The sequence below is a fragment of the Thermomyces dupontii genome (genome assembly GCF_041956625.1).
Source record: "Thermomyces dupontii strain NRRL 2155 unplaced genomic scaffold VTN31scaffold_3, whole genome shotgun sequence".
Taxonomy (NCBI): Eukaryota; Fungi; Ascomycota; class Eurotiomycetes; order Eurotiales; family Trichocomaceae; genus Thermomyces; species Thermomyces dupontii.
In genome coordinates, this window is record NW_027192309.1 from 657633 (window position 1) to 679682 (window position 22050).

The window sequence follows — 22050 nt, forward strand, 5'->3', positions numbered from 1 at the left end:
GATCAATTTAGTACATACCAAAGGTACCATCTACCTCTAGGTACTTGTTGACTCTGGGCCGAATCAGAGAGCTTCAGAGTGAGCCCTAGGCGGTGATGCGCTTGACAGGACAAGGCAAGGGCTCTCCGACAGAACTGATTCGAGAACAGGAAGTTCAGTCTTAGACTTAAAAGCTGGCTTTCTTATTTGGAGTGATTTTGAGCATCCTGATAAGGAGACTAGGACGACTACTATGGACCATCCAGTGCAATGTGAGGTGCTCTCTCAGAAAGCTGAACTCTGTTTTGGTCTGCTCGCATGGGGAGAATGTCGTCCTGATTGTAGACCTAGGAAATACTAGGTGTTCCCATCATGGTTACCATCATCAAGAACTACTATCATAAAGGGAACAGGAGAATAAAGCTCTATTAACTACCAGATAATCGGATCTCCAGCCAGAGAGTATCAAACAAAACCAACACCCGGCATATGCACACGCTGAACATGCAAAGAACAAAACCCACTAGGTAGGACATGCACACATGGTATCATGACATCAAACTGGTCTCCTTCACTTGCTCTTGGCTGCCAAGGTAGCCAGTTTCTTCCTTCGTTCCATCTTCTGCCTCTTGGCTTCCATCTCGCGTCGAATGTCCTCTTCGTCTTCTTGCTTGGCAATCTTGAGCGCGAGTTCCTCTTCTCGATCCAGATCCTCAATGCCCGCTTCCATGACAGAGGACGCATCGGAATAGTAGTCGTCATCGTAGTCGTCGTAATAATAGTCGCCCTCGTCCTCTTCGTCCGTGGCCAGATATTCGTCTCGCCGTGGAGGTCGTCGGCGGTCAGGAGCGCTGCCGCGGCGCGACGGAAGATTCGCTGTTCCTCGGTATGTAGACTGCGCAGGTCGAGCCGTCCCCTTGTACTCCAACACCTTCTTGTCAACAGTCCCCTCACTCGGCTTACTGCCTGGTTTTGATTCGGCGGTAGCACTCGTGCCGTTCTTCTTCCCACGAGCAGCCTCTTTTTCCTTGGCCGCAGCCTCCATAGCCCGCTTCTTCTTCTCTGCTAAACTCATCTTCGGCTTCTGTGTAGCGGGCTGATGCTTGAGTACTCCGACCTTTGGTGCCTTCTGCTGGACCTCCCGAGCCTTGGCCATCAATTCCGCAAACGAGCCCTTCGGCGGCGGTTTCGACGGCGCACCGGCGGCCACTGGCTTGGTCGACGAAGGCCCTGAAGACTTGCTATCTTTCTCCGAGCGCTGAGCCGGTTCATCAGCCTTACGCTTGACTCCTCTTGGCCCCGCGGCCCCAGACTGGCCGGAAGAGGTCAAGGGTTTGCCTGATCCTTGTTTCGAGGAATCATTTCTGTTGGCTGGCGCAGGAGTTCGCGGCGGCGGTGGAGGGATGGCCGTTGGCTTCCCGCTTTCGATGGACGAGAGAACTGAATCGAGAAACTACTGTTGAGTCAGCAACGCCAACCCGCAAAGCTAGAAGGCATATGTCCCTTACGCTCATCGTCGTAGAAGCCAAACGACCGACTCAAGACATTCGATTCAACGCGACAATCACCGCCGGGCGGTTATCTTAGGAGAACTGCATGATTCTGACTGACCAACTCGAGGAGTCAAACTCAGGTGGGTGCGCCGATTGAAGTATTGGGTAGACAGGACCGGATGCGGAACCACGAAAAGGCTGAAAGTACGATAATTCAACAAGACTTTATGGCAAGGGACGTCTGCAACCAAAGAGAGTGTTGCAGCGCCCGGGAGGAAGCAAATCAACCGTATAGAAGGCAACAGAAGACAACATGGCAAACTGCGGTCGATGACTGACTCTGATCACATGGCAGCATTAGGTATTATACTAGTTCGGAAGGCGGTGAATAGTCCCTTATCAAGCCACAGCAAATTGCCATTCTCGCTTAGCGGATCTCGGCACTAGCCACACTTTCGCGCACTTTTTTCATTGTGGGATTCAGTCGTGGGCTTTTTTTGATCCTCATCCGCGATCACGTCCTCGTTAACCATCCACCACGAACTTGAAGTTTCAGTCCCCGCGCAACAAGCGGTTAAACTGATTGATTCTCTAGTTCGTGTTTAAACCAAGTACGTTAAACTATCAACAATTGGCCCCAGGAAGATGCGCGTGTGACTGACAACAGCCCGTGATCTAGCGCCTTTTTCAAAATGAAGCACCTCGCCGCTTACCTCCTGCTCGGCCTGGCCGGCAACACCAGCCCTTCTGCCGACGACATCAAGGGTGTCCTTGGTTCGGTCGGCATTGATGCCGATGAGGAGCGCCTGGAGAAGCTCCTGTCTGAGCTCGAGGGCAAGGACATTCAGGAGGTGAGTTACCAGGAATTGACGCCTTTACGAGGCATTGGGTTAACGTGATATCACTACAGCTGATTACCGAGGGCACGAGCAAGCTCGCTTCGGTCCCCGCTGGTGGCGCTGCTGCTGCTCCTGCCGCGGGTGGTGCCGCCGCCGCGGCCGGTGGTGCCGAGGAGAAGAAGGAGGAGAAGAAGGAGGAGAAGGAGGAGGAGTCCGACGAGGACATGGGCTTCGGTCTCTTCGACTAAGCGCGCTGCTTCGGTGCAACGACCGAGCATGGAGAAGATGGCGGAGGAGTGGTTACGACGGATTGTACAATGGTCGCGGAGGTTCCCGATCATGCCATTCTGTCCTTGATTACGATGCAGTTATGATCATGCATGTATGTCTGGATAGATAATGGACCGTCGAAGCTCCTCAGAGCAATTTCTTGTAATCTCTAACCCAGGTAGTATGTACTCGTACGGAGTATGGTGAACCAGTTAGGAGTTTGGACGCAGCGAGCCAAATCTGGCGATGTTTGCTCAAACCACATTTCTTAGAGTTCCTCCTAGCCTGCAATTCTCGTCAATAGTCCAGCAAGCCGCAATCGTCAATGGACGCAACTGAACGTAACTGAGCGCTCTCAATGCCTTGGTTAGCCATCAAGGGAATGATTACCAAATTCGGTATAGAATCAGGGCTAGGGCTGTGAATCTAAAAATGGACTAGCGTCGCTTAGCCGAACTAAACCTGCCCACTCCCTCGTCAAACTTGTCCGATAGACAACTCGACATCGCTCCATCCCGTCAATTTTTTTTTCGCTTTTCGATCCCGGTTGAGTCGGAAAGCGTGCGCGGATAGATCCGACTGCAAAGATGGCTGACGTCGATTACGTGAGTTTCTTTTCGATACTGCGTGGTTGTGACTTGAGATTTGGTGACTGACTTTTGACAGAACGCCGAGGAGGCTGCCGGTACGTTGACTTCCTTGTCAATCCCTGCCCGTAAAAAGGATGGTTTGCCGCCGTGTACGACGAATTGGAAAAAGAGATGAGAATCGAAAGATAGAAGCGGCACAGATTGGCACACACATACACGCACAAACGAGACTGCAACGACGCTAACCCCGATGACCTTCAGAGATCAAGAAGAAGAGACAGTTCCGGAAGTTCACCTACCGCGGCATTGAGCTCGAGCAGTACGTTACAGCCCCATCCTTTTCATCGTCCAACAGTCCACCTCGAGACCAAACCCATCTGACACACCCGGTAACAACAGACTTCTGGACCTCTCCTCGGAGCAGCTCCGCGATGTCGTGCACGCCCGGGCCCGCCGCCGCTTCAACCGCGGCCTGAAGCGCAAGCCGATGGGTCTGATCAAGAAGCTGCGCAAGGCCAAGCAGGAGGCCAAGCCCAACGAGAAGCCGGCGCTCGTCAAGACGCACCTCCGTGACATGATCATCGTCCCCGAGATGATCGGCTCCGTCATCGGCATCTACTCCGGTAAGGAGTTCAACCAAGTCGAAATCAAGCCCGAAATGGTTGGCCACTACCTTGGCGAGTTCTCCATCACATAGTATGTCAACCCTTACCCTTCCACTCTTGAGATTTCTTTCAAAGTCCTAACGAATCTACAGCAAACCCGTCAAGCACGGTCGACCTGGTATCGGTGCCACCCACTCCTCGCGTTTCATTCCCCTGAAATAGACACAAAAAATCAAGCAAAATGTTCGATGTTCTTTTTTACGTTTTGTGTATCTAACGGCGGGAAGTTACGTTGAATGGAATGGGTGTTATCGTCGATTTATGCCTCTTATGAACGGAGCAAAAATGGAATAATCTCCTGGTAACTTGAATTATGCCTCCAATGCTTCCATGTTTCAGTTTCGGGTTAGACCTCCCATTCCTCATAGAAAGACTCTCCGATGGTTGTGTTCTGTCGGTGTCCTTGACTGGATATGTGGGTCAAGAGAGATTTATCCTTGAGACTGATTAAAGTTCTCTAATCCATGCTGATGGATGATATTGGCTACGAGCAGTATTATTAATTCAATGGAAGCTAACTACAAACTCAGAAAGCAGGACAAGAGATATATGTCCACGGAAGACTCAACAAAGCTGACAAGATTTTGATCAGATGGTGTGGTGCGATTGTGAGAATGAATCTGTTATCTAAGCATGTATAAGCATGCATGAATCCGGAAAATTGGCAACATGGGCCCAAACCCACCTCGACATCGTCAAAGACAACGAAACGGAGATTGTTTTCAGCACTTGGGGAGGGACTGATTCGACGGCACTAGCTGGAGGAACCCATCTGATCGAACAACCAGACACCACTGCCAATAGAGGGTACGCTGTTTTGATCCTCCAGCACAACCCCGCTATCTGAATCACCCATACTGCCATAATGATGGAAGTCATGGACGAGAGGTCGCGGGTCGTCCTCTTCCTGGTCGCACCGACTTTCATACCACGGATATTCAACGTGATAGTTGTCGGCGTTGTTGTTGTCGTTGTCGTTGTTGTTGGCGCTTTTTTCACGATCGATACGCTCTTCATGGCCCGATGGAACGCTTCCGCCGCGAGTCACAGCTAGAGATGGTCGCGGCTCAGAAGAGTCTTCGCTTGGAGGTGGCAGAGACCGGGGCATGACGAAGGGATACGGCGGATCAATCCACACACGTCCAGAAGAGATGCTGGTGACGCTCGCTTCGTCAGAATCCCCTCCCGAACTCGTGTCCGGATCGAGCTCGAGGGATGACAACGAGAGACCATCACCAGGCGCCTTCACCGATCCTCTTCTGCAAACGAGCGACGACGGTGAGTCCGGAGGGAACCGCCTCGGGTTCTTCGGGAGAGATTCGAGCCATCTCCTCAGATCAGTGTCCTCTATAAGCATTGCCAGAGCGAAGTTTGGTCCCCAACCCGTCCTCGTCGTTCACAGCAAGGAAAGAACTGTTGGAGGCTCACGCAGGACCCAGCGACTATAGGGTAACACAACAGACCCCAGAGAACCAGCAGGAGAGACGTTGTGGAGGCCACAGTGCACGATATACTGGGTCTGGTGTGAGTTCTGTAAGATACTAAGGGTACTATTCAGTTTCCCCAGCAGCATGAATGGAGAAACCAGGGGGGAGAATTTGTTTCAGCGTGAAAATCACAGTAAATAATATTGCTAGAAACCGTTGTCCGGGCGATCCCAGCCATCTCGTTCTCACGTCAGCAATGAGCATGAGACAGACAGAAAAGGAAAGGAAGAAGCAAACATACCTGAAAAGAACTCCCCCACAACTCCTTCCTTCGGAACTGCAAGTGATACTATTAATTCCTGTTTGAGAGGATCTGCTTTGCAAATTGGTCCATCTTCTCCCATTCTCGATCCTCGTCAGACTTGGTTACGTTCGAAGGATCGCGTCCATGAGCCTGGAAATCCTTATGTAACTCTGCCTGGCTTGCCCTCACTGTCTCCTGGAACAGTGAGGGAGTGCAGGCCTCCTTTTCGTGAGCCGCGAGCCACGCCAGGACCGACCACAACACGAGAGGCATGTCAACACACAAATTTTGTAGAACGGAAACAGCATCGGGACTCGTGTCACCGATTGATGTCAAGAGTCTAACCAGAGCCCACGCATGGAGCCGCCGAGTAGGATGGACAGGGCTGGGGAAGAGCAAGGGATCAACCTGTCGATACCGGATAACGGCGTGTGCCAGGGCTTTATGGTACTGCTGTACCGTCAGAAGTGTCACGAATAGCTCGTCCCGAATCTCGGGATGTGGCTGTCTAGTGATGGGCCAGACTCCGGTGGCATCTAATTCTTGCATGGCTTCCTCTAAATGTCGGAGGGCCACATGATGGTTTGTTGCAGTACTGGCGAACTCGAGCTGTCTTCTTGCATTCTGCTCCGCAGGCGAAACAGTCGCGTCGTCTGGGTTGAGGACAAGAAAGACATCCTCCGGGTCCGTTGGAGCTTTCTGGCATTTGGTACAGTCACAGGTGAAGAAGTAGCGATCCAGCAGCTCCTTTCGACGGACGTCTCGGGGGTGCGTACAATCGACGTAGGAAATGAAAATCTGCTCCCCGTTCCTGATGGGCCGAAGGGGTTTGATAAAGAGCTGGTCGCCCTCAAAGGACACCACAGCATTATAATCACAGCTGTGATTGAGCAGAGCAGCATACGGATGAACATAGATGCCAATTCGATCGTTGAATGCGTTGGTCAAATTGAACGTGTTGACCTCCATCTACAAAATCAGCATCCCTCCAATCGAGAGAAAAGGAACTCACCCACTTTGGCGAATGACTCAACCACAAACTCCTCCGTAACAGGCACCGCGGACTGCTCCCGCGCCTCCTTCGAGTACTCCAGAACCGCCTTCGCGGACAGCACCGTGCGGTGCCACTGCTCCCCATTGCGCTCGCGAATCGCAACAATATGCGACTTGAGGTTCTTCCACAGCTCCAGCTCCTCCGGGGAAGTCTTCCCCGAGACGAAGCGCAGAAGAATCCTCAACGCAGCGCGGACATTGACCGGCAGGATCCTCGGCCAAAGGTTGGCGTAAATGGGACATTCTAGAGAATGGCCGAGTTTCCAGTCTTTGCGCTGGCATGCCTTGAACATGTCATTAATACCCAAGGAGGAAGAAAGTAAAGGGAATGGTGAATCATACTCGATCACAATATTTGACCACTTTGCACCCCGTACAAGCTCTGACGGTTACTATCTGAGGGTTCTCCGCAGAACGGCCCTCGTCGGAAGCGGATTTGAAGCAGCCGGCGCAGGTGTCGTCGAGTTTTTCCGTGGCCAGGACCGCGGCGAATGGCGTCTTGATGGACAAGACCTCGTTTCCGAGATCGAAGTCCCGGGTCGCAAAGAGGCCATAGCCGACGGTATCGTTGATGTATTTTATCTCCAAAGATCCTTGCATGGTCTCGATGTTGACATGAGGTGCCTTGCGGGAGGGGGAATGATTGCGAACAATAGGCAGTGCCGAGTGGATAGGTAGTAGCAGTTCTTAAGATCAGGGCCGAAAAATATATCAACTCTTGGAGAGCTCCAGAAGATTCACTCCAAGGTGTTCCATATCGACCAGCTTACTCCTAATGGAAAAAATCGTATCATCAATCGAGAAATTAGGTAGTCTACTAGTTATTCATCGAATAGAGAGAAAAAAGACAAATCGTAAGAATACACCAGTCGAAGCTCATCATTTCTTCAAATCGATGCCACCTAGGTCTCTCATTTCTTCCCCTTCTTCTTCTTCTTCCCAGGAGCCGGAGAACTGGTCGCCTCCTTCTCCGCTTCCACGAGAACCGCATCATCATCACTCGCCGTCGTAGTAGTAGTCGTAGTGGTAGCCGTCGCCGTAGAAGCAGCAGTCGCAGGCCTCTCCTTCTCAGCGGCATCCAACTCCTTCATGAAACCCTCCTGGATGCTTGCCCGTTTCCGATCCCACCACGCCCGTTCCTCCGCAACACTTGACTGATACTCTTCCATGCGCGCACGGTAGGTCGCGTTGGCATCCATCTCGCGGGCGGACTGGAAAATGACTTGACCCCAATTCGGAGCATACGCATTGGCCTACACCACTCGCCATCAGCTTCCAGCCCATTTATTTAAAGGAATTTCGGATCATACCTCCGCAACAACATCCCTCACTTCATCCTCCATCTCCTTCTCCGCGCGCAGAAACCTCTGCCAAAGCTCATCGCCCACGCTGCCCCTCTGCAGAAGCAACGCCAGCGCCTGCTTCTGTTCCCGGATCGCCATAACGCGCTTGATGTCCTCGGCGGCTCGGCGTAAGAGAGCGGCCTTCAAAACCGTCTCCGGCACTCGCGTCTTCTTGTCATCCTGTTGCTGCTGGTCGAGATGGAGGAGGCTGTTGTAGATGTCTCGTTGGAGGTGAGGAGGGAACCATGGTTCGAGGGAAGCTGCTTTGGCTGTTTAATTTATTCCTCGTCAGTTATTTTTTTTTTTTTTTTTCACCTTCTTTGAATTTTGTGCGATTTGCATTTGGGGCGGGTGGTGGTTGTGTGTTTCGTTGACTTCCGGAAGGTTGCTGCGTACCGGCTTTTCGTCGTCGGTATAGCGAGGAGAATGTCGCCAGACACCCGATCAAGACGCCTAGATAGGCGAATGGCACAATCAGAGTCAACCAGTCCATGGTGGTGACTGGTGACTGGGAGTTGGAAGCAAGAGTGTTTGTTCCTGGGAGTTTGTGCCTGAGGATGATGGAGTCGCAGATCTGAGATGATGCAGTTCTTAGCGCCACGTCAACCAAGCCACAGAGTGAACGAACCATACATGACCGACGAGAGCTCAAACACTCCAGTATGTATAATAGGACCCAAAAAACCAGTCGACAAAAAGTCGGGAATAAAGTCATCACAATAATCAGTGTATTCTACGCCATGCAACTAGCCCGCCGTCCATACATACACGTAAATCAAACCCAAGAAGCCGCTACAGTGCTGGTACAATCATCACATCAAAACAAAGATTAAACCCATGCACTTCGAATATCCCGCAACACTTCGTCGAACCGATCCCGCACCATGCGTGCAACCTTGTTGCGGTCCCATTCGCCCCGTGTCGACCACAGAGTGTCCATCAGCGCGGCATGGATCTGCTCCAGTTGCTCGACCGAGCAGCCGCTTGTCTGCCGCGTCAGGTGCTCGTGGAGCTCCTCGACGGAGTCCGGGTTCAATTCCAGCGTCGGACTTGGCTCGTCGTTGTTGAGAAGCGACTGGATGTGCGTCGGCTGCGGCTTGTCGAACCGCGGCGGCGGGCGGGCAAATCCCTGGTTGCGTGCTTGAGACTGGCTGCCGTTGGCAATGCTGGCTTGCGAGAAGCCTAGTTCTGTCTATGTCAGGAAAAAGTCGAGTACCGGAGGCTCGAAGCGACTACTTACCCTGCTGGGTGTCCGGCAGATTCTCCTCCAAAGATATACGATCAGGATACGACGTCAGATCCGGATACTCGATCCGCGGCCCACTGCCAGTCACAAAACTCTGGGAATTGTACAGGCGCGGCCCCGTCGAATTTTCCGATGTCTTCTTGTCGGATGTCGTCTGGGTCGTCGACGCATCGTTCGCGTAGTCGCCAGGTTGCGACCCCGGGGCCATCGGCGTTACCGTTCCTTTCTGGGACAGATTCGACAAGCCGGATTCCCGCCGGATCTGCTGCGACGGCGCCGTGTGCGAATGCAGCGGTCGCGGCTGCGCTGACTGCCCAAAGGAGCTGTTCGCCGTTTCTAGCCCGTGGCTGATGTCCGAATTGGTCATGTACGTATCTCCATCCTCAACGCGCGATGCCTGCTCAGTTGACCCATGGCCACCGGATTCATTGAGATCAGAGCCTCCGCCAGGCCCGTGGAGACCGTTATTGGCCGTACTAGACGTCCCCGGACGCATTGGGGTGATCGGCCGATGCCCGAAACGCGCGCCATTTGTGAGCGGAGGACCGTGGACGATCGGCCCCGTCGAGATGCTGGAATCTGAATTGCCGTGCGGCACGTTGAAATGATTCGCTGGAGGCGCTTGCCCATTCTTCTGCGCTTCAGCGGCGGCCTTTGCTTTTGCTTTCTCCATCGCAAGTCTCTCCCGCTCAAGCTCACGGAGATAGACTTGTTCGCATTCAGCCACAAACGCAGGGTCCGATTGCTCAATGGATGCAATATCGACCTCGACGTTCGACAGCAGCTCGTTCGCCCGCAGAATCCGTTCCTGGTCGTCGGTCTGGCGGGCGTCTTTGACCACACGTTTGATATCCGCTAAGAAGTCCTTGGGCCGTTTGTAGTACCCGTTGGACAGGCGCTTCTCAATCGTGACGATCTCCAAATTGTAGAAAAACTTCCCGGACACTACCTCTCGCAGACCCGGCACGCCGTGTTTGTCATAATCCTTCTCAAACGGCCGAAATGTGGTCCGCTGCTCCAACGGCAACTCGTTTGACTGAGGTTGCTGCTCGTCTTCTTCTTCAAAGAGGTAGCGAATCTGCGACTCATCAATCACGCCCGTTCGGAACCGCTTGTATTTCTTGATCTGGTCCATGATGGGCTGGATCCGAATCTTCAGGATATTTAGCGTCTGATGGTCCTTCTTCTTTTGCGCCTTCAGCTGCTCCTTGGTGGGAGGAAGGTCGGCTGGCGACGGTGGAGGCGGCACGACGGGCAGCTCCTCGAGCTTCCTCTTCTTGCGATTCTCCGGCTCTGGGAATTCAGAGGGCGATGTTCTGACAAAGTCAATCGTGCGGGCGAAGAATTCATGTCGACTCTGCTGATCAGGAGCCGTGAGGGTGTACACATTCTTTTGTGAGTAGCCAAAGAGCGACTTAATGATCACAGGGTCCACATTTTCGTCCTTTTCTTCGAGCACCCCGAGAAGCAGAACGGGATCGGTAGGTGGGACGGAACGAAGAAGTCCGAGGAAGGTCGAGATCACGGTCTGACCAACGGTCTCGTACCAGGTCTGTACGTTTGGGATGTAGATCACGCTGGGCTTGCGGCGCTTGACCTCAGCAAAAAGATGCACGACAGTAGACTCCGGCGACCGCGTCGAGTCGCTGAGAAGCGTCGACAGATCAAACGACTGCACGTGGATGCCCTCGCAATGATACAACACCGCCGAAGCCAGATAGTGCTGACCCATGCCTGGTGGACCGCGAATGAGAAGGCGAGGCCGGAACACCCGCGCCGTCTCAAACTCCTGCTGCATCTGCTCTCTCCGGAAGCTGCTGCCGCCATCTGGTTCTTCAAACTCGGCTTCTTCCAGAGCGGTGAGCTGCTTCTTCTGGGGGAGAATTTTCGCCAGGATGGCCCTGATTTCATCTAGACGGTGGCGCAACAGCGATTCTACCAGCTTCGGCAATGGAGCGGCGCCAGACGACGTGGATCTTTCCGACGACGGAACCATTTTCCTGAGCGACATCATGAAGTCCTTGGGCGTGACTACGATATTCTTAGGATCGATCTGCAGCTTCTGGCTCGATCGGTAGATCTGTGGATACCGCCTTTGCACCGCATTGAGGGCGGCCTCGGTGCATAAAGCGCGCAAATCAGCGCCGCCAAAGCCCTTGGTCAGCTCTGCCAATTCGTCCTTAACATTATCCGGTAGCGGTGGATCCCAGCCTCGAGTGTGAATATCCAAGATAGCCCGACGACCTTCCTTGTCTGGCAGGGGAAAGTAGAACTCTCGGTCGAAACGTCCAGGCCGCCGCAGCGCTGGGTCAATCGAGTCTGGTCGGTTGGTCGCGCCGATGACGATGACTTGGCCGCGTCCGTCCATTCCATCCATCAATGCTAGCAAAGTAGACACGATTGAGGCATGGATTTGTTCCTGTTTACTGGAACGCACCGGAGCGAGGCCTGTCCAACGTTAGCTATCCATCCTCATGGGCAGGGATGCCGAGAAGTCGAAAAGCTTACCGTCAATTTCATCGAAGAAGATGATGCTGGGCTGGGTCTTGCGAGCTTCCTCGAACAGCAACCGCAGTTGCCGTTCCGCTTCGCCAACCCACTTGCTGAGTGCATCCGCTCCTTTTCGCATGTAGAAGGTCACTTTACGACCCTCTGAACTGACACTGGAGGCCAGAGCACGCGCCATCAGTGTCTTACCGGTCCCAGGGGGACCGTGGAACAAGACGCCTCGTGGGGGAACGATCTTGAATCGTTGGAAGATTTCAGGATAAAGTAGGGGGAGAAGCACCATCTCCTTCAGCTGGTCGATGTGTCCTTGCAACCCTCCTACGCTGTCGAAACTCACGTTGGGGTCAATACCCAATGGGTCCGCATCGGCCAATGCCTGCTTATCCTTGATCCTTCCAAAATTTGCAGGCGTTCCAGAGGGACCGGGAACGGTTGGATCGGCACCAAACGGCTGGGCTGTCGTGTAGCCCGCGCCGGAGACTAACCCAGGCTGCGCACCGACACCAGCAGGGCCGCCCGGTTTAGGAGGTGCTTCGTCGTCGCTACTGTCGCTGTCTACACCAGCAGCTGCCGTCGGCGGCAAGCCACCAGGGGGAGCGAGCACGGCAGATGTTCCACCACCGCCAAACGGGCCGCATGTGGAGAACAACGTTCGCTGCCAAGTACCGCTTCGGCCGCCACGTCTTGACGGGGACTCGGTGACCTCCTCCTCAGGATCATCGGCCGGAAAGGGGATCTCAGGGCGTATGATACGATAGTCCACATCCTTTCGATTTCGGCGAGGCTTGTGTTCATAGACAGGTTGCGAACGACGCCGTCGGGAGCGATCTTCTCGAAGACTCTCCAGTTCCTCCGCCAGCTCCTCAGCAAGGTCAGAGTCGCGGCCACGGGACTGAGATTTTCGACTTCGCAAGTTGAAACGTCGGGTCGCGCCATTCTCCTCATTTTCCTTGTGGGGTGAGCGATCAGATACCAAATCCGAAATTTCATCGTCATCTTCATCTTCCTCTTCTGAGGGAGGCTCAAAGTCGCTCTCATCATCATCCTTGTGTTGGCGCGGCGGTCGCTTACGTCCAGAACGGCGAGGGGTTTGGGCCGGCTCTTGTCGCTCCTCGGTCTCTTCCGTTTCTTTCTGCCGATTCGGACGGGACGGTCTTCGCGTTGTTGGACCCTCATCGTCATCGTCTTCCTCCTCTTCCTCCTCGGGTTTTGCATCACCGTTTTGAGACTCTGGTACAACGCTGCCCTCGCCCATCTCAACATCCTCCTGGTCATGGTTCTCCGTCGACTTTGTCGCGGAGGGAAAGCTCTCTGGCACTTCCCCCTGGGTGCTCTCAAGAACCTCCAGCTGCCCGCTGCTCTCGTCCGCCTGTTTTGCCTGGCTGGGACTTTCTTCCTCTGGTATGGCGCTCTGGCTCTGTACAGTCTTCGATCCTTGCCGTCCCCGCGGCGACTGTGGCTGTGGGGTATGTGAGGCTCTTCCAACAGTCTCGACATGACGACCGGAGCTTGTTAGGGCGTACAGTTCTTCGGAGGCACCCCGGCGTTGTCGGGTGATACGGCGGGTGGTTGGGCCCGTGTCTGATCCGAACTGGCGTTTCAAAGCTCCGCCGACTTTGAGTGTGATAATATTGCTCTTTTTCGTCTGGGTTTGCGGTTTGGAGTCTTCGTCCGCCTCGGCATTACCGTCGTCACTTTCCTGTCCCTCGTTCTCATCCTCGTCCGACTCCTCCTTGTATACGGGTCGATTCCTCGCAGCCCGCCTCCGCGCAACCCCTCTGGCATTGCGCTCGACATTGGGATCGTCTGATTCGGACTCCTGGTACGACAACTCCTCGTCCCCAGTCACCAGTTCGTCATCGTCGGTAATGAAATCATCATCGGAACCGCGGCGCCGTCTCCTCTTCGTGGATCGCGACTTCTTTCGGGTTGTCTTTTTCGATCTGGAGCGGGTTCTGAGCGAGGCACGGTAAGCGCGATCGTCATAATCCTCGTCGTTGGAGTCGGACTTGTTCGCGATTTCCTCCCACGTCCGTTTTGGACCAGCTCTGCCCATGGTGACGGGAGCTGCCATCTGGTTAGCACCCACTGGCTGAGCTAGGAATTCCGACACACTCAGACGGTATACATCAGGTAACCGTCCGATGAGCGACATAAGTATATGAACGCGTCGCGGATTGGATTCCTTACAAATTGCCCAGCCGGGTAGACAAGAATGAGAAATGTCACAGCTGCGTATGCAAGATCATTACAGACAGTTCAACGACCAGCTCCGTTCAGAACATCGATCATCGCAACCGGTATCGATGGGAGAAGCCAGGATGCCGCTAAGCGCGGTGCGCAAAGGATGGGGGTACAGTTGGAAAAAAAAGTGAGCGATAAATTCCGTCGAGTCGCAATCGGGTCGAATCGCACGCGCCAAAGTCAATCAACTCTCGCGTCGAAGAAAATCGTTTCACCGACAACCGACATGCGCTGCATCCGAGCGACCGCAGAACAATCTGGGGAACCAAATCACAACAACCTGCTGCTGCTGTTGATCCGACTGGGGGTTCAGCCGTTGGCGCCTGGACAACGATTACTAATCCACGGCTGACCTAGCCGCACTATACTAAATAAAGAATACGTGAGAGTAGATATCCACAGTACCCACGCGACGCTAGACCAAAAACCGTGAATTATGCATGATCAATGCAGTACCTCCGTACAAACTCTTCCATTTAAGGTAATTTTCAGGGATCGTTGCCATACCTTTTGTTTTGCATCCAATGATCCATCACGGAGAGGTTTCACAGTATCAAAGGTTGCAGATGATTTGAATCCGAGTGAATCGTCAAAAACAATAAATCAAATCATCATCCTGATCCCAATTGCGGACTACAGATAGCTTTGAGTCTGGAGTGTGTTTGATGAGGCTAATTGAACCTCCCAGAATTTCCTGAATGCGTCTCTTCTCAGAACTTCTACCTCTCCGAGGCCGCCGCAGTTTCGAAGCTCCCCTTGCGGCACGCTGCACGTTCGACTGGAGTTCGGCCCGGGCAGAGGTTCATCGGCACGGGCTTGCTGGTCGGCCCGATCGCCACTCTAGCGGGGCGGACCCGAGCGGGAGCTCCGCGTTGGCGGTCTAGAGTCGGTACGAGTATTCGGCACAGTTCTGTATTCAACTGCTTTCCTGCCGAGAGAATATGCCGATTCATTCATAACCTAATAAGAAAGACGACGAGACCTGATGACGTTAATTGCTCGCCGTCACTCTTGCTGTAATCAGGGGTGTCGGGCCAGATACTATGTACCTAGGTAGGTACTTTAGCTCCAAATCCCAAATCCCCCATTTCGTGAATAGAATCATCCTTTCACGACACTGAATCCTGATCAAGACGAAATGCAAGCAAACTACCGAGTACTAGGTTATCTCATTCCCCAATCCCCAGACAGAAAATGACCCCACAAAGAGGTGCAGAAAATTTTCTCCTTGTCCTCTGGCACCCCTGACCTAGAGTTGAGATCTTGCCGACCCAACCCGAGATGGTGGCGGTATTCGAGGCCTATCAAGCCTCCTCATCCGGGAAAATATCATGAAGATACATACATGACCGCAAGACGCTCAAGGAAATCGTGTCTAAAAGTCGTAAAGCGGTCATTCTGGAGATCCTTGCAGTCGCGTATCTTCTCCATAATACGTCCAGAAGGAAACTTGATAGACTTCGAATCCCGTCACCATCTCGAGTTGGCTCAACAAAATCAAAGTCCGGACCAGAGAGCCCTTGCGGGGAATCAAGACCGACCAACACAGCGGGGAACTGTTATCCGACCGATCTGCACAGCGAGCATGACCGACGACAACAAACACCTTAGAAGCATTGCAGCCATGCTCAAAGGGTTACAGACGTCAACGGGTGGACAGTAACCATCAAATTCAAGTGTTGCCCAGGAAGTCGTCGCTGACTCGCAGTGAGGTTGAACAACTAATTATCCTGGTGTTGGGTGGAGGAGGATGTGGCAGGCCGATAGGTACTGCCCTAATAGGAAGGTCAGATCACGTGGACAGCCTGCTGACCAACGAACGACTCGGCATCCATCATGGGTGCCAGTGTCACGTGTACTGCGATGGGTGGGCGAAGTCCGACTCTGCCACCTCCTCGTGGTGCAGCCTGGTAACATCACCTTCTGGTGATGGTCAAGAGCAGAGCGGCCAACATAGGCTCTCAGTGAGCCCCCTGTCGAGCCCCGCTCCAGGGACCCGTTGCGTCGGTTGAACTGGATCGTGTCGAGCGTGACAAGCCAACGACAAAGAGAGCGGCCTTCATCGAACAGATTCTGACGCTTCTCGACACGTCATGGACAAAAGACTGACTGAACGAGCTGCCTGGCGACGTCTCTACGGCGGCGGCCACTCCGAGACCTATGATCGGGCTTCCGGGCCCTAAGGGAGGCGGCCACTACCTCCCCACGAAAGATTCCACGATCGATGCTCGTGGAGGTTTTTCCTCTACGCCCACCCATCACATGGACTTGGAGGATGGTGGCTACTCCAGGGAAACTACGGACTGCAACACCGCTGGATAGGGAACCCGGGACATGGGCTGGATCGGGAGAATTCTGGCATTGCGCAAGAATAGGCCACGGCCGGTGTAGCATCGGCGGCCCCTCACCATTTATGACTTAGGTATTCATGTGTATATATCCGTAGTCACAGATAGGCGGTACAAGAGATGACAGCTGCCCACAGTCCGCTCTCCCGGGATTTGCCATCAACACCGATCGGTGCCGCACCTGCAGTATCCTTATCACTGGCCAGACTGCCATGGAATGCTCGCACTCAAGTGGCTTTGGCTTCTTCTGAGTCCTCCGTTAGCATCGACCGCCCGCACGATCGAGGGAAATGAATTGCCACACATGCTCTCGCCCTCCCAGCGACCATCTGCCGTTTTACTGTGCGACCTGCGCCTGCAATCAACTGTATCCTCTCCGGTATGAAAACGCACGGGTTTTGTTCGCGATCGCGGTCGTCGTTCTCATCGTCCTCGCATCGTTCCTGATCTATCACTATCAGACGCCGCGTGATCGCTCTCCGCTGGTAACAACAGTTTGCATAGTGACAATCACGGTACTGCTGGCCACGGTGCTACTGCTGCCCGTTGATGTCGCATTGGTGTCTTCGACGACATCGTCGAAATACGGTAGACGCAAGGACTGGGCGACGCAGCACGAAGTCGATCGCATTGTGTTTGCACTGACCGTGGTGTACTATACTCTGTATGCGCTAGATGCCGTGCTATGCCTCCTTGTCGTACCTTTTGCCTACTTCTGGTACGAGGATGTTCTAGGATCAGGATGCTTGACTTACCGAATATCCTACAAACCACAGCCCTCTCAGGGCATCTGCCACCAGGCACATCCCCGTCCCTCTGAGCTCCTTGACCACGCTGACATACGACATAACGTCAATGAATGCCACCGGGGGAATGCTACCGTCATCTTTCAGCCCGCGGACAACGCATTTTTGTCCCTGTGCCGCGATCAAGTAGCCCTGTCCTCCAATCCCCGATACGGCAGTCACTGCACCCTTGAGGATTTCCTCGCCGATGAGCTTGAGTTTGAGATTCGTCCCTTCAGGCTGCTCGGGATCAGGGACGACCTCGATCACGTCAAAGATATACAAATGTCCTCGAGCAGCGATATCCTCGCCTCTGGCGTAGCTCGTTGCGACGACAATCACGTCTTTGCGCTCCTGCGTCCGCTCGGATATCTCGAGGTTGATATTCCCGATTGCTGTCACACGTTCCCCGGATTCGAGTTGGAAGCTAAAAATAGTCAGCGGATGGGCAGTTCCACATCCTTTGTTCACATACCTGTCTATCACAGCGAGGTTTATGGGGCTAAGGAGTCGAACAGAGCCGCGATAAACCTGCGGGAAGAACGATATAACTAGGCGAGTCAGAGCATGCACTCAATCTGCCTTTGTCTGATAGTATTACCTTCATTGCATGTTGTCGAAATGGCCTTGCAGGTTGTGACGCGTTGTGTACCCTTAGAAGTTTGTTGTATAGGTCTCAAGTTGGGATGCGTTTATGGCTTGGGAACACGGCTATTACGTGACATACCGAATACATGTTTTATTATACTAGCGCGTATTGTGGACTGGACTGAGTACATCCACACCCCGAGGAATTTGAGCCCTGGACTGCCTCTGTGTAAATTCTGAATTTGTCGAAAGTCAAGTTTCGGACTTGGGACTATCGGTATCCTATTTTTTCTCGAGCCGAAAGGGCCTTGTTGGTGGAAATTGGCGAGTAAATCGGGATTCGGTCATTGATACACGCGCGAGCACGGGCGTTTTGAAGTGTATTTCTCGCACCACCGCGAAGATACTTCAAAAATTGTTTGATCAGAATGTATTAGACACGTCAGAAATTCGAAAATGTATTTAATTTGAGGTTTTAATATGGTGGTGAGGTATTGCGGTGGAAAATTCAAGAACATACAAGCTCGTGAGAGCTAGAGTTGCTGTATTTGGTGCATCAAAGTCAACATCCTACGTATTCGGGCTGGGGTACAAAAGGCGAAGAAACACGAAATTGTTGACCCGACCAACAGCCAACCAAAAGGAATTGAGAGTATTCTCCGTACATCCGTCTTTACGAGCACCTCACCCCCCTACATGTTCTACCATTGGAATGACTTTTTGAATCAAATGCGAATACATAGTCTGATCCCAGATATCTAGTACGTATGAAAGGACGAGTTCAAGGTCGACGGATCGGCTCCACCTCTTCACATTCTCCCATGTTTCTCGAATCGAAGCCAGGTGACGGACGCTGCAAGTTGTAACTCATCAACCATAGCATCCTAATCATATAAACTGTGCAATTGACTAATACTTGCACAATGAAAGCACTGGTACAGGCGAAGCTTTTCTTCACTCTTCCGACTCAGTGGTTACTAGATCGAGTTTGAACACCACGAATGAGAGAGAATAGTAGCCATCACTACTATGCAAGCTATGCTTCCAACGCCAGTTGCACCAGCTCGTCAAACAGAGGAGTTCCCAACCCCGTCACGGGATCCCAGCCCTCGGCTGTGTCCCAGCCCGCATCCTCCACATATGCGCCCGCCTGGCCAGTCCATGGGATCTCGACTCCCGGGCAGCCATATGAACGCCCATTCACAATGTCTGTAAAGCCGCGCCCCTTCAGACTGTAGAGCCACGGATTCAAGAACCCAAGTGGGGGCTTGCCCTCCTTCAACAGGGCCGAGTTCACCAGGGCAATGATCGCGGCGAAGACTGGAGCCGATGCACTTTTGACGGCTGTCAGTACGGGGATGGGACTCTGGGGATGGCGGACTGAAAACTTACCTCGTTCCACTCACGCTGGCAAAGTATCCTTGGTCATAGATTTGAAAGTTCTCGGCCTGCGCGGCAACATCAGGGAATGCACGGCCACCCTCGTTGTATAGGCCCTTCCATTTGTCTCCCAACTTGGATAGATACGATGCCACCGCTTCGTCCTGGTAACTGGGGCGCACAAAGCGGTCGGAAAATCCACCCGACGAGTACTCAACGGCGCGCTCCGTCTCGATCCCAGTCGTGCCGCCAACCGACGTCACGTACGGGCAACTCGCCGGGAACATCGGGTCGAACTTGACTCGCTCGGAACCGTCATTTGCCTTGCACACAATTCCGGTGCCATAGTCTCCGCTGGAGAAGATGACCGACACGCCGCGCAGGCCCAGCAACCAGAACAGGTTGCAGGTCGTGCTGGTGTAGGATTCAGGAAGGGTCTGCTCGTTCTCGCCGTACGAGGTCGTGAGCACTGTAGGGAGCTCCTCATCCGGTAGGTCCAGCAGGTAGAGCAATTGTTCCAGGTAGGGCTCATTGGTCGAGTTTTCGGGGTCTGGCTGACTCTCATCGGGCACATTTGGGGCTCGTCCCCCGGTCGAATAGTACACGGCTGGCGTTCGGTAGGACAGTGTTACCGCGTAGTCGATGTCCAGGGCTGCTTCCGTGCTGTCAAGCGTGGAGTTCTGCTCGTTCTTGCCGCCATTGATGAGCACGACAGTGAAGTTTGCGTCGAGCCTGTCGGGTGCGTGTCTCTCCAGGAAGGTCTGGAAGTCGGCATAGCGGGCATATTGGTCGAGGTAGCCTGAGATGCCAATCTTGTTTCTCGCATCATTGTCGGCCACATAATCGCCAATTTTGTACAGATCCTTCAGGCAGTCCGGCCTGATCAGCTCCTCACAAGTCTCCTCCCCGCAGCAATTGATCTTCATCTCCCCAGGTCGCTCCAGAGGAACCACGCGTTTCAAGTGCGGGCTTATATTGCTGAAACGTGTCGTCGGCTGAATCAACTTGATCGACGAGTGGATGTCCTTGGGGACAGAGTACTCCAGGGTCCGAATCAGCTCCGAGCCCGTCTTTTCGTTCCGAAACACGTAGAACTCCGTGTTGAGCAGCTTTTCGGCGGTGCTGACAGGTACGGTAAACTTGACCCAGGAGCCATCGTCTTGAATGCGATCATCTGGAACCCCTTCGTTCCGGAGCCATGACAGGATCTTTTCCGATACGGCAGCCGATGGGCGCAGCAGACTCTTGATTTCGTCACGTTTCAGATGCTTCCTGTACAGCTCATGGCCCGGGGTCGCGACATTCAAAGCCAATTGCTCGAGTTCCTTCAAATTCTCCTGCTGCAGGCCCAGCCGGAACTGAACCGACGCGGATGGTGCCGCCCTCTCCTTCTTGACCCAGCCATCGGGGACCGCTGTCAACCGCTCGACGACCTCTAACTGGGCTGCCAGGGCAGGCACCAGGGAGAGAGACAGGGCCAGAAAGCGGATCAAGGACCGTAGCTTATACATAGTGGGTAGCTGCTACAGACTCGGGTGTTGATGAAGAGAGAGGACGAGGTCCCCTTAATATACACAACATGGGGAACTTGAGAGCAGCTTGAGAGCTGTTCATGCTCTTTTTAAGCCAAGAAAGAAGTATATTAACGCCCACTAGTCGGTGAATCCCCGCTGGGTGCTGTGAAGTTCCAACAGACGATTTAGCCGGGGTCAAAATTGTAGGCAATAACGGACTCCCTACCCATGGAACATGTTGGTTCTTCAGTCATCTGAAATTGCCGGTCTTCTAGCCGATTCCAAAGCAGCAGAGGGAAGAAAGGCTCACGAGGGGCGCAAGAAACAACGGACCAACGACATTACAGACTTCTGAATTGAACTGTTGACGGTAATTGATCAGCTCATGAAGAATCATGTACCTGCAGCATGCTAATATCAAAAGGGCCATGGACGGCCCCTTCTTGATCCGTTTTGGGCATCGGGATTGGATGTTCAAATAATTGCTAGTCGGCGTTCTGCAGGGCAGAATAATAGTAGGATTCCTTCGCTCCAACTTGCCGTCTTGCCAGGGGATCACAGCCAGGAACCCCTAACCACTGGTTCTGAAGACTTCAGTGATCAGACACGCAATCCCACTGTTCTTCCTCAATGATTTTGAAGGTTGGAAACTTCAAAGTTCCCGAAAAGTTACCGTGGGGAGGTTGGCTGCTCCTAGCTCCTGACCTTCAAGCTTCCCACACGTAACCGTATTCGGTAAAAGGTCAATGTGAAGCGCTCGAAGCCCTAACTGAGTTCCTTTCCCAGATAGTTATGATTTTAGCGGCTTGGCATACCTGCAATCAAGGGGGGTGTGTGGAAGGAAGGCCGGACCCATCCCGACGTCCCTCAAGACTAGCATGGTCAACATTGAGCTTCGATAATCAAATTCATGGGCATGAGTACGAGTAGATCTCCCCGGTAGTTATTACCCAAACCAAACCAGGAAACATGCTGCGTACACGCTTCACCACTCGACTCGGCCATGCTGGCTACTACCAAAACCGGTTCTTCCGGCAACATGGCACTATCCCACGGCTCTTCAGCACTCAAAGTCGTCGATTAAGCCAGGAGCAGGAACAAAGCTCTTATCGCTCTGGCGTACGTCTAATTCCTCAAAGAATTGACTCGAAGACAGATATTGACGCGTCAACATGTATAGATGGCAGCTTACCGTTCTCTTGTTCGTCCCTTTGCAAAGGTCTTTCTAACTGCGCTCTTCACCTATCAGGTGCTGTACTGGGGCTGGTTGAAGTTGGAGAGCTATGAAATGAAGGCCACGAGGAATGGTAATCTCTTCTGATCTTTTTCTTCTTCAGGTTGATGTTGTTTGGGATTGGTTGCTGATTGTTTTTGTCCGGATTAGACGAGTTGAAGAAGCTTGAGGCAGAGGCGCGACGGTTGCCGGCATTGTCGAATAAGGCGGAGGAGAAGGGAAAATGATCTATTAATAACT

The 22050-nt window shown here is 53.1% G+C and overlaps 10 protein-coding genes across 10 annotated transcripts; 4 read left to right on the forward strand and 6 right to left on the reverse strand.

Moving 5' to 3' along the window:
• Nucleotides 1-550: 550 nt before the first annotated feature.
• VTN31DRAFT_3681 (uncharacterized protein) lies at nt 551-1493 on the reverse strand (the record flags this gene model as incomplete). The annotated part of the gene is made up of 2 exons (XM_069403987.1): nt 551-1432; nt 1488-1493. The coding sequence occupies 2 exons, from the start codon at nt 1491-1493 to the stop codon at nt 551-553; spliced, it is 888 nt and encodes a 295-aa protein (XP_069261006.1).
• Nucleotides 1494-2164: 671 nt separating this feature from the next.
• VTN31DRAFT_3682 (ribosomal protein P2) lies at nt 2165-2559 on the forward strand (the record flags this gene model as incomplete). Its single annotated transcript, XM_069403988.1, has 2 exons — nt 2165-2323; nt 2383-2559. The coding sequence occupies 2 exons, from the start codon at nt 2165-2167 to the stop codon at nt 2557-2559; spliced, it is 336 nt and encodes a 111-aa protein (XP_069261007.1).
• Nucleotides 2560-3168: 609 nt separating this feature from the next.
• On the forward strand, nt 3169-3998 carry VTN31DRAFT_3683 (40S ribosomal protein uS19; the record flags this gene model as incomplete). The annotated part of the gene is made up of 5 exons (XM_069403989.1): nt 3169-3186; nt 3248-3266; nt 3433-3490; nt 3571-3867; nt 3929-3998. 5 exons carry the CDS (start codon nt 3169-3171, stop codon nt 3996-3998), a joined length of 462 nt encoding a protein of 153 aa, XP_069261008.1.
• A 592-nt stretch (nt 3999-4590) lies between these two features.
• Nucleotides 4591-5193, reverse strand: VTN31DRAFT_3684 (uncharacterized protein; the record flags this gene model as incomplete). Its single annotated transcript, XM_069403990.1, has 1 exon — nt 4591-5193. One exon carries the CDS (start codon nt 5191-5193, stop codon nt 4591-4593), a length of 603 nt encoding a protein of 200 aa, XP_069261009.1.
• A 422-nt stretch (nt 5194-5615) lies between these two features.
• On the reverse strand, nt 5616-7220 carry VTN31DRAFT_3685 (uncharacterized protein; the record flags this gene model as incomplete). Its single annotated transcript, XM_069403991.1, has 3 exons — nt 5616-6536; nt 6584-6904; nt 6963-7220. The coding sequence occupies 3 exons, from the start codon at nt 7218-7220 to the stop codon at nt 5616-5618; spliced, it is 1500 nt and encodes a 499-aa protein (XP_069261010.1).
• A 311-nt stretch (nt 7221-7531) lies between these two features.
• VTN31DRAFT_3686 (uncharacterized protein) lies at nt 7532-8456 on the reverse strand (the record flags this gene model as incomplete). The annotated part of the gene is made up of 3 exons (XM_069403992.1): nt 7532-7873; nt 7931-8232; nt 8360-8456. 3 exons carry the CDS (start codon nt 8454-8456, stop codon nt 7532-7534), a joined length of 741 nt encoding a protein of 246 aa, XP_069261011.1.
• Nucleotides 8457-8792: 336 nt separating this feature from the next.
• On the reverse strand, nt 8793-13773 carry VTN31DRAFT_3687 (uncharacterized protein; the record flags this gene model as incomplete). Its single annotated transcript, XM_069403993.1, has 3 exons — nt 8793-9151; nt 9204-11657; nt 11718-13773. 3 exons carry the CDS (start codon nt 13771-13773, stop codon nt 8793-8795), a joined length of 4869 nt encoding a protein of 1622 aa, XP_069261012.1.
• Nucleotides 13774-16599: 2826 nt separating this feature from the next.
• Nucleotides 16600-17649, forward strand: VTN31DRAFT_3688 (uncharacterized protein; the record flags this gene model as incomplete). The annotated part of the gene is made up of 1 exon (XM_069403994.1): nt 16600-17649. One exon carries the CDS (start codon nt 16600-16602, stop codon nt 17647-17649), a length of 1050 nt encoding a protein of 349 aa, XP_069261013.1.
• Nucleotides 17650-18718: 1069 nt separating this feature from the next.
• Nucleotides 18719-20573, reverse strand: VTN31DRAFT_3689 (uncharacterized protein; the record flags this gene model as incomplete). The annotated part of the gene is made up of 2 exons (XM_069403995.1): nt 18719-19016; nt 19075-20573. 2 exons carry the CDS (start codon nt 20571-20573, stop codon nt 18719-18721), a joined length of 1797 nt encoding a protein of 598 aa, XP_069261014.1.
• A 972-nt stretch (nt 20574-21545) lies between these two features.
• Nucleotides 21546-22037, forward strand: VTN31DRAFT_3690 (uncharacterized protein; the record flags this gene model as incomplete). The annotated part of the gene is made up of 3 exons (XM_069403997.1): nt 21546-21695; nt 21757-21883; nt 21961-22037. The coding sequence occupies 3 exons, from the start codon at nt 21546-21548 to the stop codon at nt 22035-22037; spliced, it is 354 nt and encodes a 117-aa protein (XP_069261015.1).
• Nucleotides 22038-22050: the final 13 nt, after the last annotated feature.